Genomic DNA, 15,115 nt, shown 5'->3' with positions numbered 1-15,115 from the left:
GAGCCACCGTGCCTGGCCACATAAAAGTCTTAAATCTCAGATACTGGTCTGCTAGTAACTCACTGCTTAGAATGACCTTGCATTTGTGCCACATATCTGCCCATTTCCATTTTCCTGCTACCAAACTCCTACCTCCACTTCCAATCTTCCCTCAGTGACACGTGATGTCATATAAGCAGCATCTTCCTACGTGTCCATCTTACATTCAGACTTGTTTTCAGGAAGTGGCTACATCCAAGGCAGACATAAAATCACAGGACTTGAACAATTTTCCAAAACCCAATCATTCACTCATTTTTTGGCAAAAACAATAGCAGCTTTACAGGATAGATGAGTCTGTACATTTCATTTTTAAAAACTTCAGACTTCCAGGTTTTCAGAGCACTTCTTTAAAATTCCTAGGTCACGTAAATTATTTAATACACAATTTGTCAGTTTAACTTGCATAGTGGGCAGAACGTTATACAAAGAAATGTACACGGAGCAAATCAATGTGCTAGTGACAAATAAGCAAACCACCTCACTCCCCTCATCATCACGCCCACGAAATCAAGATCCACAAACTCCCTTCGCCAACCACAGGGAGGCCTCTTTTTCTATTTCTTTCTCATAACACATAATTGTACCAAAAAATCATAAAGAAAATAAGGTCATTATACTTAATCCATAGTACAATAATCTCAACTAATTTCAGTCATCTCTCTAACAACACTTAAATGATCAGGCCGCACTACGCAAATCAAATTAAAATGTAGTTTTTTGCTTTTTTCTTCCAGTCCCAAAGGAAAACTCCAAATACCACTTATCTTGCTGAAAACCACAGGAAAGTTATTTAATTCCAGTTAAACCAAGTATTTCAACCGCACACTCTTAAACTTTAATCTTAAACATATCCATGAAATGTGATTTTTGAAGAGCTTTCCTTATTTACTCACCAGATCGTCAATATGCAGAGCGCTCTTCCTAAGCACAGGCCCCCATCGATGTTTTCAGTCAATACTAAACATTTAGAGAAATACTCTGCTACAGTAACTTTTAAAAAAATTCTACACTATCGTTTGAATTTTAAAAAAATTTAGTTAAGCTTAGTTTCCATAATTCTCATTAGGTAATCCAGGATGTGGGTGTTTTTTAATTTGCTTTTCATGGAGAAAAAGGAAGCTTTGTATCAGGACATCAGATGTATATGGGAAAATACATATTTCAATGCACATATAAGTACATATTTTGTTTGTTTAAATATCCTTTTGCCTACTCCACTCACAATGCAAATACACCACAAATTCCATAAATTCAGTTTTAAATGTAGTTAATGAAAACTAGGTTTTCTACTAAAGTTGACCAGAGCCCAAAACACTCTGTCTAATACACACTCAAAGGAAACAGCAATCAGCCCTTAGATGCCCCGAAAGAAACCATTCTTTGTTTACCTAGAAACTGAAAGATTTTACACTGAGAATCACAGCTGCTAGGGCAATGGAGGTATGCTCTGAATCCAGATAGCCATATTAGACTCTCATTGATTTGTTAAAAATTTAACATTGTAAATGAAACCAAAGCAACCACCAATACCAACCACATAATTAAATTCCTGGTTGGAAGAAGTTTCAAAATCCAAGCCCAACATCAACATCTGGCAAGTCTCCATTTACCACCTACCAATACTTGCTCACATTACACTGAAAATTTAGATAGAGAAAAAAGTACTAAGATTTTTAAAACCTATTAGTTTGTACTCTCCGTTTAAATCACACATAAAAGCTAACTCCAGTTGCAATCATAATCTTAGTGTTTGTCCTGTTGTCACAGAAGGGAAAGGGCTGACAAGAGTTAGTGCAGAGAATTAAATCTGTTTTTGTCCAGGGAACTTGATCAATATACTGTGCATCACAATCTAGCCCTGAACGGCTGCCTCTCCTCCACCCCCAGGCCCTTGGATCAGGCAGTTTATCGCTGGGTTAGTAACTCTTTTCTCTATGATTTGCGCATCTCCAGAAAGGGCGAAGGAGACACCTGATTCGAACTGCATTTGTTTACCACCCAACGGTCCCATCGTTATGCATCTCCACAATCCAGGAGGGTATGTTTCCGGGACCCCCTTTACCTGCCAAGTTCCTCGCCGGTGTCGTAGTAATCATCCACGTTTTCCTGCCTGAACACGGTCATGATAAACTGTCACGCCTCACCAAAGCCCAGCGCACTTCAGCTCCGCTTCCCAAACCATCACCACCACTCCTGCGCCTCCGTGGCCCCCTCATGCATCAGTCTCCAGTCCTTTTGGGGGGGAAAAAAAAAAGGCAATAATAATAGTAAAATGGCAACCCCAAAAGGAAGTAGACCTCCCCGGCGCTAAGACCCGCTCGCTGAAGACCGGGTCTCCGAAGCTGCCCCTCCTCGCGGGGTGGAGAGGAGCACCCTTTGTTAAAGCTGGGCGGTCAGAGACGCCCCCGACCCCTCAGCCTCGTGCGCGCGTGGGGCTGGGCACCACGGCACCCCGAGGTCCGCGTCCCCGAACGCTGGGCGGTCTGTTCGGATCAGAACCGGCTCCGGAAGTGACTGGCCTCCCCGCCTCCCCTTTCTCTGCACACACGCCCACCCAGCTTTCCCACCTCCAGGGACGCAGCGGAAGAATGAAGCCCTCGCCCAGACGGAACGCGCCTCGCTGGAAGCATCTCCCTCCAGCCTGCGGCAACGGTGGCACCCCCGCGCCACCTCTCGGCTCCCGCGCCTCTCCTGCCACCGTGGCCACCCTCTCCCCTTCCCCGAGCGAGGCAGTCCCCAGAGCCACATTCCTAGCGACTCCCTCTCCGTTACCCGGTCGACCCGGCGTGCGGCCGCCCGGGGGAGCAAGGGAGGGAAGGGAGCGGCCCACCGAGGCGCAGCCGTCCGCTCCAGATCCCCGCGCCACGACACAAAGCGCCTGGTCGGGCCGGCGCCACCTGTTCTCACCCGGCCCGCGGGGCTGGGGAAGCCTCCCGGCTGCGATCGCACTTCTCCCCGAAGCCAAGTTTCCCTCCGCCTTGGCCTTCCCAGTTGCTCGAGGCACTGCCCGGGCAAACCCCACCGCGCTCTGGCCGGGAAAGCAAAAGCTGGCGCCGGGGGCCGGGGGGACCGGGGAGCCGCGCCTGGCCACTCACCCGGGCGCCTGGGAGCTCCCCGGGTCCCTCCGGAGCGCTGTCGGAGGCCGACCATAGGCGCCAGCGCCGGAGACAAGCGGGGCGGCGGCGGGAACACAGCTAGGGAGGGAGTCGGGGGCGCAGATCCCACGCAGCCGCCCAGGCGCCGGCACCAGACCCTGCCGCCGCGAGGGTCGCCAAGTCCCCTCCGCGGAGGGAACAAAGTCCCTGGCGTTGGCCCGGCCGGGTCTCCTGCCCGGGCTCTGGAGCAGCCTCTCGCCTCCTTGCCGCCTTTTGGGCGGAGGGCGGCCGGCAGGCGGCCAATGGGGACCCTGGAAGCGGGCTGGCGGCGCGGCCCACCCACCTCCGAGCTGCCCTGCCTGGCCGGCGCTGCGGGTTCTGCGCGGCGCTCGCTGCTCCTCCCAGCTCCGCGCTCTGGGCTCGCTGGCGCGCTCTACCGCGCACACCCCGCACACACCCACTCGCCCCACACCCACGCCGGCCTGGGAGCCAGTGCGGGCGCCCCACCTGTGACACACTGCTAAGCTGCCCTCTGCCTGGGTTCCAGGGAAACACGGTTCTTTCGCCCTGGGATGCGTACTGGGATCCCAGCTTGTGCCGGGCACGGTGCTCGGTATGGGAAAATCACAGAACAAAACAGGTTTTTAAAAATCCCTGCCCTCCGGAAACCTGCATTCTGGTGGGACAGATAGATAATAAATATGTAAGCTAATTAATAAGGTAATCTTGGAGGATCAGTCCTATGTTTACCACAAAACAGGTTAATGGAATAGAGAATGGCAGGAAGGGAGCGGACCTCATTAGACCGGGTTCCTCTGCCGGACTGGTGTTGGAGCCGAGGTTTGAAAGCAAAAAGGTTTGCAATCCAAAGAAAGGTCTCCCAGACCCAAAGAAGCAACAGAGACGAAGAATTTATTTGTGCTATCCAATATGCTGTTGGCTATTGTTGAGATGAAATGTAGCTAGTCCCAAATTAATTGTGCTGTAAGTGTAAAATACACGTTAAGAGTCCAAGACAGTATGGATAGGAGAATGAAAAATATCTCATGAATATTTTTATATTCATTACACGTTCCAATGATAGTATTTTGGATACATTGGGTTAAATAAAATATATTACTAAAATTAATTTCACCTGTTTACTTTCTTTTTTTGAGACGGAGTCTCACTCTATCACCAGGCTGGAGTGTAGTGGCGCGATCTCGGCTTACTGCAACCTCCACCTCCAGGGTTCAAGCTATTCTCCTGCCTTAGCCTCCCCAGTAGCTGGGACTACAGTCACGCGTCACCATGCCCAGCTAATTTTTGTATTTTTAGTAGAGACGGGGTTTCACTGTGTTGGCCAGGATGGTCTCCATCTCTTGACCTTGTGATCCGGCCGTCTCAGCCTCCCAAAGTGCTGTGGTTACAGGCGTGAGCTACCGCGCCCGGCCTCACCTGTTTACTTTTTTAAAAGTGGCTACTAGAAAATATAACAGTACCTATGTGGCTTGCATGAGATTTCTGAGGACTGTTCTGGTCTACACAAAGATCCCATATCCACTGGAGACCTCTGTCCACTTTCTCTACTTCCCACCCCATGCTCCCACCTAATGTTTGGGTGGGGACGAAGAAGGGTTGATTCCCCACATCCCACTGCTGGTGAACCCCAAACGGAGAAAAACTCCTAAAGGGAAATCTATTTTACTGCCTAGAATGATGAAAACTGACAGATGAAGAGATTTCCCATCCACACCGTTGTTCAAATCCCCAGGCTTTCTAAACTGAGTTGGTTCAGATCTCTGTGGTTCAACAGAAATTTTCAAGTGTGAAGATTTTGGCCTCTTGAAAACAAGGCAAAACAAAACAAAAGACTGCCCCTCAAGCCTTACGGCAAATCCAAATCCTAGTCTTTTTTTTTTTTTTTTTTGGATACAGAGTTTAGCTCTTGTGGCCTAGGCTGGGGTGCAGTTGTGAAATCTCGGCTCACTGCAAACTCCTCCTCCCAGGTTCAAGTGATTCTCCTGCCTCAAGCTATCCAGTAGCTGGGATTACAGGCATGTGACTACGCCCGGCTAATTTTGTATTTTTAGTAGAGACGTGGTTTCACTACCTTGGCCAGACTGGTCTCGAGCTCCTGACCTCAGGTGATCCTCCTCCCGGCTCGGCCCCCCAAAGTGCTGGGATTACAGGTGTGAACCACTGTGCCCGGCCAAATCCTAGTCTTAAATAACATTGCATTAATGACCCACAGGAAGGGCACACAGGAATCAAGAGGAAGTCCCCATATTGGGAGATCGTATTAGCTTAAGCGGTGGGCTTGGTAATTAATACAAAAGGATCTTGAGAGGTGAGAAATACAGTCAAAAATAACAACAAAAATAAGAATGATTCATCTGGGAAAATGCAAATGAATACATCTGTTGGGAGAAAAAAATTAAAACACAGATGTTTGGGATAAACTTGGAAGGTGTTTGTGGATGACCGCCATATGGGTAATATTTATTTTCTGCAAAACAAAAAAAAATACATTTTTCAAGGCAATTAAAAGGATTGAATCTATTTGGCAGCTAGAATGTCTTAATTACCGTAATGGACAACGATGTTCACTGGAGATTATCTGGAGTAGTGAGAAAGGGCATGAAAATTGGAGTCACAAAATTAGATCTAGTATTGGTGGAACCATTTAACAGGTTAATAATCTTGGATGAGTCACTAACACCCGAGCTTCACGTGTGCACCAATTTAGACAAGCATTTTAGAAAGGGGAAATGTGAGGCGGGCGCAGTGTCTCACGCCTGTAATCCCAGCACTTTGGGAGGCCGAGGCAAGCAGATCACGAGGTCATGAGATCGAGACCATCCTGGCTAACACAGTGAAACCCCGTCTCTACTAAAAATACAAAAACTTAGCCAGGCGTGGTGGCGGGCACCCGTAGTCCCAGCTACTTGAGAGGCTGAGGCAGCAGAATGGCGTGAACCTGGGAGGCAGAGCTTGCAGTGAGCTGGATTGGGCCACTGTACTCCAGCCTGGGCAATAGAGTGAGACTCCGTCTCAAAAAAAAAAAAAAAAAAAAAAAAGAAAGGGGAAATGTAGTCATTTAAAAACATATTCACAAATTCTTTTACACTCTCCCAATCAAGAGGTGAGGTCTAATTCCCCTCTCAAATATGCACCAACCCTATCTGCTTGCTTCTAAGAAAAGGTAGTGGCAGTGGCACAGTGTAATTTATTTCCAAGGTTAGGTCATAAGGCATTAGAGCTTCTGCCTGCTTGCTTCTCTCTCTCTCTCTCTCTCTCTCTCTCTTTCTCTCTCTCTCTCTCTTTCCCTCCCTCCCTCTCCCCCTCCACCCACTCTAAAGCCTTCAGCTGTCATGATTACCCTAGGGCTACCGTGTAGAGACATGTGACAAGACCACAGAAAGAACGAGAGATGCCCAAAGAAGCCAGCTGTCCAGCCCCACCCTCACTCGCAGCTGTTTTTATCTTCCAGTTCAAGTTCTGTGAGCAAAATCAATGACTTTTAATGTTTTAAGTCATTACTTCAGGGTGGTTTGTTATGTAGCCATAGATTGTCTTCTTAAAAAGAAAAATTAAGAAAACTTAACTCTTAACACATACCTGGTTCCAGACAGACAAAGTTATTCTCTCAATTAATCTTTAAATAAATTAGTGAGTTTTTAATTTAATAAATAAATAAATTAGTGGTTTTTCCACTTTATATGTAAATGTCTGAGTTTCATCACTTGTGAAATGAGGATGATTATAGACTCTTAAATATTCCTCGGGCTTATTGGGGCAATCTAAAGAGATAATGCGTGAAACAGGACTTTGTACATTATAAAAGACATCAGAATGTTGGATATTTTCTTTTCTATCATGTCCCAGCAAAAAAGACTCAGAGAGGCATCTCACACATAGAAGGCAACAATGTAAGAAGCCACAAATTATGAGATGTCAGTTGAGAAGGACTTCTATAAAAATAATTGATTATGATATGGACTATGGATTATAATTATAATAATCATGGTGATAATATTTTAAACAAACCCGAGTGTAGATTTTAGAACGTTATTTTACAGCTGTATTAGGGTAAAATAACTGTTGCTATAAGACCCAACAGATCTCAGAGGTTTAACACATTAAAAATGTGTTACTTGCTCTCAGTACAAAAGTTTGCAGGGTGTAGGCAGACAGAGATCAGTTCCACAGCAGTCATTCAGAAACCCAGGTTTCTGCCATCTAATGAATCTGTGCTCCTCCAGTGTAAGTTCCTCAGTTGATCCTTTCCATCTTTTGGCTGATGAGAGAAGAGACAATACAGAGAGGATTGCACTGAAGGTTTATGTAGGAGGTCAGACTTGAAGTCTGAGACAACCATTTTCTTGCAAGCTATTCTCAGCTCAAAGTGGACCATATTAATTCAGTTCCACCTTTTGGTTGGTTTTTTGTAACATGGCTTTGGTTTTATCAAGGGCTAATATTTTTAAGAATGCTTCTGCGTTGTGGTTTCACTGTTAAAGATTCTGTCCATTATGCAGTTGAGAGCCTCTGATAGAGGCAGCCACGTGACTGATGCCAGTTCCTCCCAGCATTGAGTGCTAAAAGTATTCATTTCTTCTCACCAAATCATATTTTCTTTTATCAGACAAAAGTATAGAGCTCATTCTGTTTCTCATTTTGCCTTGGATTCTCCAGAAAGCATGTGGCAGGCTCAGAAAGCACAAACTTCCATCTAATGCCCAATTTACCATCTTCTCTGATCTCATCCATAAGCATTTCTTGAGTATCTAGTGTCCACCAGATGTTAGGGATGCAGATATAAGAGACACATTCTCTGTCCTCAGGTAACTCAGCCTGATGAGGGAGACGGATCAACAAATAGACCTGCGATTGTGCTAAATATAATCCATTTGTCGCCCTACATCTAATCTACTCTCTGAGCTGTGAGATTATTTTAACGCGTTCCTTGTCCTCTGGTTGCTGGTAGGTTTAGCCAATGGGGCACCTGACATGAGATGAAGGAGAAGGAAGGAGAGTGAAGCCAAGATAGTCATTCCTCTGCTCTCCTCCCTGCAAGATTGCCTCAGTTCACAGCCAAACACAGGTTGCTGCCCTTCACCACATCCCCTATTTTACACGGTTTTCTCTCTCTGGGTTTTGGTAACCATTCTCTCTCCTCTGTCCCTTCGAGCCTAGGGTTGGTGCCAGCTCTGCCATTACTAATTTGGGTTCCTGCTCCATCCCTTATGGTCCCCGTGCACCTCTCCCATACCTCCCTGAATCGTCCTAATTTGAGCATTCCATCTCTGCCCTCTGGACACCTCAGTGACAGCGTAATGAGAGAGGAGTCTCAGAAGACGATGAAAACAAACAGGCAGGGTGCTTAATTCAGATAAGGGCCAGCGGAGGGTGAAGGTGGAGGGAAGGCTGGGATTTCAGGGAAGTTTCCTAGAGAAGCTGACATCTCATGAAAAATTTGAAAAGAGATTAAGAGTAAGCAAGATGAAATGGTGGACAATTGGGGTGGTGGGTTGCGGGACAGTGGGGGTTGGAAAGGAGGGCATCTAGGCAGAGGAAAACAGCAAGGGTACAATCCTGGATATGAGAAAGACTATGACTCATGCAGGCATCTGTAGGTAATCACAACCAAGGCAAGGAAATGGCAAGAGGCAAGAGTGGAGAGGAGAAGGGTCTCTTCCGTCATGCCCAGAACTCGGATGAGATGGAGGGGTGAACCAAGGTAGAGCTTGAAGGTCCTTGTCCATCATGCTCAGCGTGTGGCTGTATCACTCTGAAGATAGCTAATTAGTGCTAATTTAGCACAAATGGTGGGTATAGAAAAATAACGAGATGCTTTAAGGAGGTAGAAATCACAGGACCTGGGACCTCAGTACCCGAGGAAAAAAACAGAGTCAGGGTGACACCCCAAGTTTTGGTTGAGTGATTAAATACATCTTACTGCCATGTAGGCTGAAACACAGATATACATGCAGTTTGGGGAGAGAAGATGGGGTCAGTCTTAGGATTACGAAGATTGAGGTACCCATGGGGCATCTAGATGATGTCCAGGAGATGTCTGGGAGATGGGTGATGGGCACCTGAGGGATGGGGAGAAAGTGAGTCTGGCGTATACTCCAGGGGGGCTGCAGGCATAGAAGGGGGTGAGGCCACCTAAGGACAGGGTGTGCAGGATTGAAAAGGAGAGTACTAGTGGCAGAACCTTGGAACAGTAGCATATGAACCCAAGCAAATACAGAGGGGCAAGAATGCCTGGCCAGTAGCTGGAGCTTGCCAGTTGATCTGATGAGCAGCTAAAGGGTTTTGTTTTGTTCACTTGTTTCTTGGGCAGAGAACAGGTGGAGCCAGAATGGGCATCATCAATGGGTGGCGAATTAAGACTTCCTGCATATGGAATGCCTCATTATGCTTCCGGCACACAGTATTTATTGCATCATGAAGATTTGCTGTCTTCTTGGTCTGGTAGGTCCCTAACTTCCTTATCTATGCTTAACACATCCTATGAGTTTCCTCCATCCTATTTTTCTTCTTTTTCAGAGCAGAAATGAATATTCACAAACAAAATAGCAAATGCACATTACTCACTTCCTGCTGAACTGTGAGTGATTTGCAGTACCTCTCAGATACCTTCTCCCAAGATTTCTCCAGTCTCCCAGCCCTTTTGCAGTGCAAGGTTTTAAAGATGAGGGGCTTCCCATTACCTGCCTGGCCATCTGAACTAGGAGTTTGTGAGCGCAGGTTTACAGTGCCGTCACCTGGGGTTTTGCCCATCCTTCTTCTCTAGTCCTACTTTCCCTCTGACTCAGGTTTTTCCACCCCCCGCCCCATTTTCATGTATTGTGCCCTGTGGTATTGAATGCATTAAATTCCTTGTAAAAACAGGCAGTGTGCAAATAAGCACTTAGGAGTCACTGACCAGTGATCTGGCATTACAGGTTTACTTTTGCCTTTAGCCTAATTTATTTTATGCCTGGACCAATTTCGTTTAGGTTCTGTCACTACCTGAAGCAAAAGATTGGTAACACTAAAGAGCATTTGCAAAACTCAAGGCTTGGAATGTCAATCAGGTTCCTAACTGAATATCATGGAGGTGCCTCCTGGTAGTGTATGCGTCACTCATTTTGCCAGTATGTGAAAATTTAGCTTTTGTATAACACGTACACTTTTCTTCCCACACGACTCACTGGCTATTGAGTTTGTTTTTTTGTTTTTTTTTTTTTTTTTTTTTTTTGAGACAGAGTCTTGCTTAGTCGCCCAGGCTGGAGTGCAGTGGCGCGATCTCGGCTCACTGCAAGCTCCGCCTCCCGGGTTCACGCCATTCTCCTGCCTCAGCCTCCCGAGTAGCTGGGACTACAGGCGCCCGCCGCCTCGCCCGGCTAATTTTTTGCATTTTTAGTAGAGACGGGGTTTCACAGTGTTAGCCAGGATGGTCTCGATCTCCTGACCTTGTGATCCGCCCGCCTCGGCCTCCCAAAGTGCTGGGATTACAGGCGTGAGCCACCGCGCCCGGCCTGTTTTTTTTTTTTTTAAGACGGAGTCTCACTCTGTCACCCAGGCTGGAGTGCAGCGGCGCGATCTCGCCTCACTGCAAGCTCCGCCTCCCGGGTTCACGCCATTCTCCTGCCTCAGCCTCGCGAGTAGCTGGGACTACAGGCGCCGCCACCACGCCTGGCTAATGTTTTTTCGTATTTTTAGTAGAGACAGGGTTTCACCGTGGTCTCGATCTCCTGACCTTGTGATCCGCCCGCCTCGGCCTCCCGAAGTGCTGGGATTACAGGCGTGAGCCACCGCGCCCAGCTGGCTATTGAGATTTTACGCAGTTGGCTACCAGGTTCTACAGCATTTCCCTGTAAGAATATTTGAATATATTAGTTGACCCCAAAATAATGGCAAAAACCACAATCACTTTTGTACCAACCTAATAATTGAAAAGAAGACTAAAACATTCAAAAGAGTTTCTTTCTGTTTTGTCAAATAAACGTCAAGCAAGACGGAAAAATGTCAGCAGTCAGCATTATTCATCCATTAGGAATGGATGTACCAATCATAATTACAGATAAAATCTGAACTTATATTCTCATTGATTTACTTTCTATTGCTTCTAATTTTTTTCTCTTCTGATGACTAATGAACTGCTTTCAAACCATCCAACTTAACACCATTGATTTCTATTTATTTTCCTTTCAGCAAAAATTATAGTAAAAATATTTTCAGTCAGTATCAAAATTCATCTTTTTGAGTTGGATAGGTATTAAATATTACAGAAGATTCAATATCAATGAAAGCCTCTAGGTTTCCTGGCATGGTTTCATGAAATAAAAGTCCCATTACTCAAGCCAGTGAAGTGATTTACAGCCTTATTCATAGCACTTTGGTAGGATTTATAGAAACATTGCTTGTAAAAAAAGACAAACTTGCCATACATTTTTCCAAAAGGTTCTGTCAGTTTGAAGATTTGCAAAGACAGCAATAATCTTTGATCCATTCAATGCTGTATTCACATATCAAGAGCTCTAAATGTACACACTTATAAAATTAGTGCCTTCTGTTTATATAGACTTAATATGTCCAAATATACTCTTTTTTGGCAACCATGTCAAAATATGGATGCAATTTAATGTGTCGATTAAGCATTTTTTTTTTTTTTTTTTTTTTTTTTTGAGACGGAGTCTCGCTCTGTCGCCCGGGCTGGAGTGCTGTGGCCGGATCTCAGCTCACTGCAAGCTCCGCCTTCCGGGTTTACGCCATTCTCCTGCCTCAGCCTCTCGAGTAGCTGGGACTACAGGCGCCCACCATCTCGCCCGGCTAGTTTTTTGTATTTTTTTTAGTAGAGACGGGGTTTCACCGGGTTAGCCAGGATGGTCTCGATTTCCTGACCTCGTGATCCGCCCGTCTCGGCTTCCCAAAGTGCTGGAATTACAGGCTTGAGCCACCGCGCCCGGCCCGATTAAGCATTTTATATCACTTTCTTTCTTTCTTTCTTTCTTTTTTTTTTTTAATGTTTTTAACAGTGTCTCTCACTCTGTCACCCAAGCTGGAGTGCAGTGAGGTGATCACGGCCCATTGTAGCCTCAACTTCCCAGGCTCAAGCAATCCTTTCTCCTCAGTCTCTCAAGTAGCTAGGACTATAGGTATGCGCCACCACACCCGGCTAATTTTTCTTTTTCTTTTCTTTTTTTTTTTTTTTTTGAGACGGAGTCTCGCTATGTCGCCCAGGGTGGAGTGCAGTAGCGAGATCTCGGCTCACTGCAAGCTCCGCCCCCCTGGGTTCACGCCATTCTCCTGCCTCAGCCTCCCGAGTAGCTGGGACTACAGGCGCCCGCCACCTCGCCCGGCTAATTTTCTTGTATTTTTAGTAGAGACGGGGTTTCACCGTGTTAGCCAGGATGGTCTCGATCTCCTGACCTCGTGATCCGCCCGTCTCGGCCCCCCAAAGTGCTGGGATTACAGGCTTGAGCCACCGCGCCCGGCCTCTTTTTTTTTTTAAATAGAGATGAGGTCTCTCTGTGTTACCCAGGATGGTCTTGAGCTCTTGGGCTCAAGTGATCCTCCTGCTTTGGTCTCCCGAAGTGCTGGGATTACAGGTGTGAGCCACGACACCAGGCCTCATTTAATTATTTATTGAGTAATAAGGATGGCAGTGAAAAAGACCCAGGGATTTATGATGTAGAAGCGCTGCGATCACATGTTGTATTTCTTTAGAATCCTCTTAAAGAAAGGATCTACTTGGGTTGTTTTTGTTTTTGTTTTTTTAAATTTCCTGCTTACATTTCCTAGAATAAAGTCAGGAAATGGAGTTCCCTAACTACAACCAATCCCCTAATCCAGGTTATAAGAAAAGGCAAAACAGTTGAACATGCATTGCCTACCTCTTCTGCCCTCCCTCACTTCACTCCCTTCCTTCACTCCCCTCCTTTTAGTCTACCTCACCCTCTTAAGCTTTAAAAAACACCCCTACAATCCTATCCAAGCTTTTTGCACGTGTGATTAATTTTTAAAGTATTAATAGATTATTTCATCTGTTGCAAAGTTGTATCTTAAATGATGTAAATACATCTTTTAAAAATGTTTCTTGACTTTGGAGTAATTTGATTAGGCATTTGATTGTAGGCCACATTATAAGCTTTTGAATAACTTGTAGGCCGGGCATGGTGGCTCATGCCTGTAATCCCAGCACTTTGGAAGGCCAAGGCAGGTGGATCACAAAGTCAGGAGATCGAGACCATCCTGGCTAACACATTGAAACCCCATCTCTACTAAAAATACAAAAAATTAGCCATGTGTGGTGGCGGGCGCCTGTAATCCCACCTACTCGGGAGGCTGAGGCAGGAGAGTCGCGTGAACCCAGGAGGCAGAGGTTGCAGTGAGCTGAGATCACGCCAATGCATTCCAGCCTGGGTGACAGTGCCAGACTTCATCTCAAAAAAAAAAAAAAAAAAAAACTTTTATGCTCCTTGAGCATTAGAAGTCTATGTCTTTTAGAAATTTGTGTCTTAGAAAACCTCAAAAAGTTCGGGAGTGTGGGACCAGGAGCACAGGGAATATTTAATTCTGAATTAATTGCTTTTGTTATTATGATTATTATTATTATTTGAGACAGAGTTTCACTCCTGTTGCCCACACTGGAGGGCAATGGCGCGATCTTGGCTCACTGCAACCTCCACCTCCCAGGTTCAAGTGATTCTCCTGCCTCGACCTTCCGAGTAGCTAGGATTACAGGCATGCGCCACCATGCCCAGCTAATTTTGTATTTTTAGTAAAGTCGGGGTTTCTTCACATTGGTCAAGCTGGTCTCAAACTCCCGACCTCAGGTGATCTGCCCACCTTGGCCTCCCAAAGTGCTGGGCTTACAGGCGTGAGCCAACGTGCTTAGCCTTAATTGCTTTTTAGTGTAATGAATTAACTACAATAACGTCCTAATATACAGGTGGTCTTTACTTGTAACCAAAATGCATTTCGGGAAACTTGAGCATTATGCAGTTCTTGGTATAACAGAAAGCTCGTTTCCATTAAAGAATGTTGTACTACTGGATTATACTGGAAATAACTGGAAGCTGTACTGCTGACCAAGAATTTGGCATCAAATAAATCATGGCAGTAAACAAAAATATGTCATAAAAGCCAAGGCTCAGCAACTATAACCTCCTTGGAAATACAAAGCAGTAAGATTATGCTCCAAGAATGATAAAAAGGGGCATAGAGACACTATACATATCCACCATAGCACTTCATTCATCGTTATAGTTGTGTGTGTGTGTGTACAAAATCACATAAAATGCAACTTTATGGTATTATAAATTCTAGTTAAAATAGGATGCCACATAAAACAAACATTAATTAAATAGTTTGCCAATAATTGTGCTGTCCTTCCTAGAGTTTGGAAGGACTTTTGGGTGCTAATTGGAATGGGCCAGGTCCCTAATATCTGTCCAAGAAAATGTTGAGCTGATTCCCTTTTCTCTCTTAGAAAAGTTCCTTAAAGCAACAAGAGGCTTTCAAGTTCATTGTCACTGTTGGCTGCTCCAAAGGATGGTATGAGGTACTCAGTGTGTTAGTTCCTGATATCAATGGTTACTGCACAGAAAAGTGTTTTTTTGAGGATCTCATATTTGACCAAAAAATCCCCCCTTCACTTTTGCATCTTCAATTTGTTTACAAACACTATTTATTATTAAAAATAAAAAAGGTCCCAGAAAAGAATAAACAAGAACCTTTTCCAGGTCATTGGAAAACCTTGAACCTATGAATAGTTTTATGTATTTTTCATACATTTGCTGAGTGAGGCATATAAGAAAATCCAACCATCCTGAGCTGTTCCCTTAAGACTCTGACAGAAACCACACAGTGGAGGGTAAAGGGTGTTCTGAATCTGGCAGGATGGTGAATAAGAAACTCAAAAACTCTCTAGTATGTTTCAGGGTACTAGAAACATATTAGTAACACAGAGCAAGCATCATTTAAAGGCACCTCTGCCCCTG

General features: G+C 45.3%; 1 protein-coding gene across 9 annotated transcripts in view; it reads right to left on the bottom strand.

Moving 5' to 3' along the window:
* DAPK1 (death associated protein kinase 1) overlaps nucleotides 1-3,809 on the bottom strand; it is a 210,907-nt gene extending 207,098 nt beyond the window's left edge. For 3 of the 9 annotated variants that reach the window (XM_028834215.2, XM_015118014.3, XM_077965002.1), the window contains exons 1-2: nucleotides 3,481-3,516; nucleotides 2,105-2,274 (exon numbers count right to left, since the gene is read on the bottom strand). In XM_028834215.2, coding sequence (XP_028690048.2) covers nucleotides 2,105-2,166 — 62 coding nt within the window. In that variant the 5' untranslated portion in view covers nucleotides 2,167-2,274; nucleotides 3,481-3,516. 9 annotated transcript variants of the gene reach the window in all.
* Nucleotides 3,810-15,115: the final 11,306 nt, after the last annotated feature.

This window comes from Macaca mulatta, chromosome 15, assembly GCF_049350105.2.
Source record: "Macaca mulatta isolate MMU2019108-1 chromosome 15, T2T-MMU8v2.0, whole genome shotgun sequence".
In the NCBI taxonomy this organism is placed as follows: domain Eukaryota; kingdom Metazoa; phylum Chordata; class Mammalia; order Primates; family Cercopithecidae; genus Macaca; species Macaca mulatta.
The sequence above is the reverse complement of the archived record's forward strand: the minus strand, read 5'-3'. Positions and strand labels throughout refer to the sequence as shown.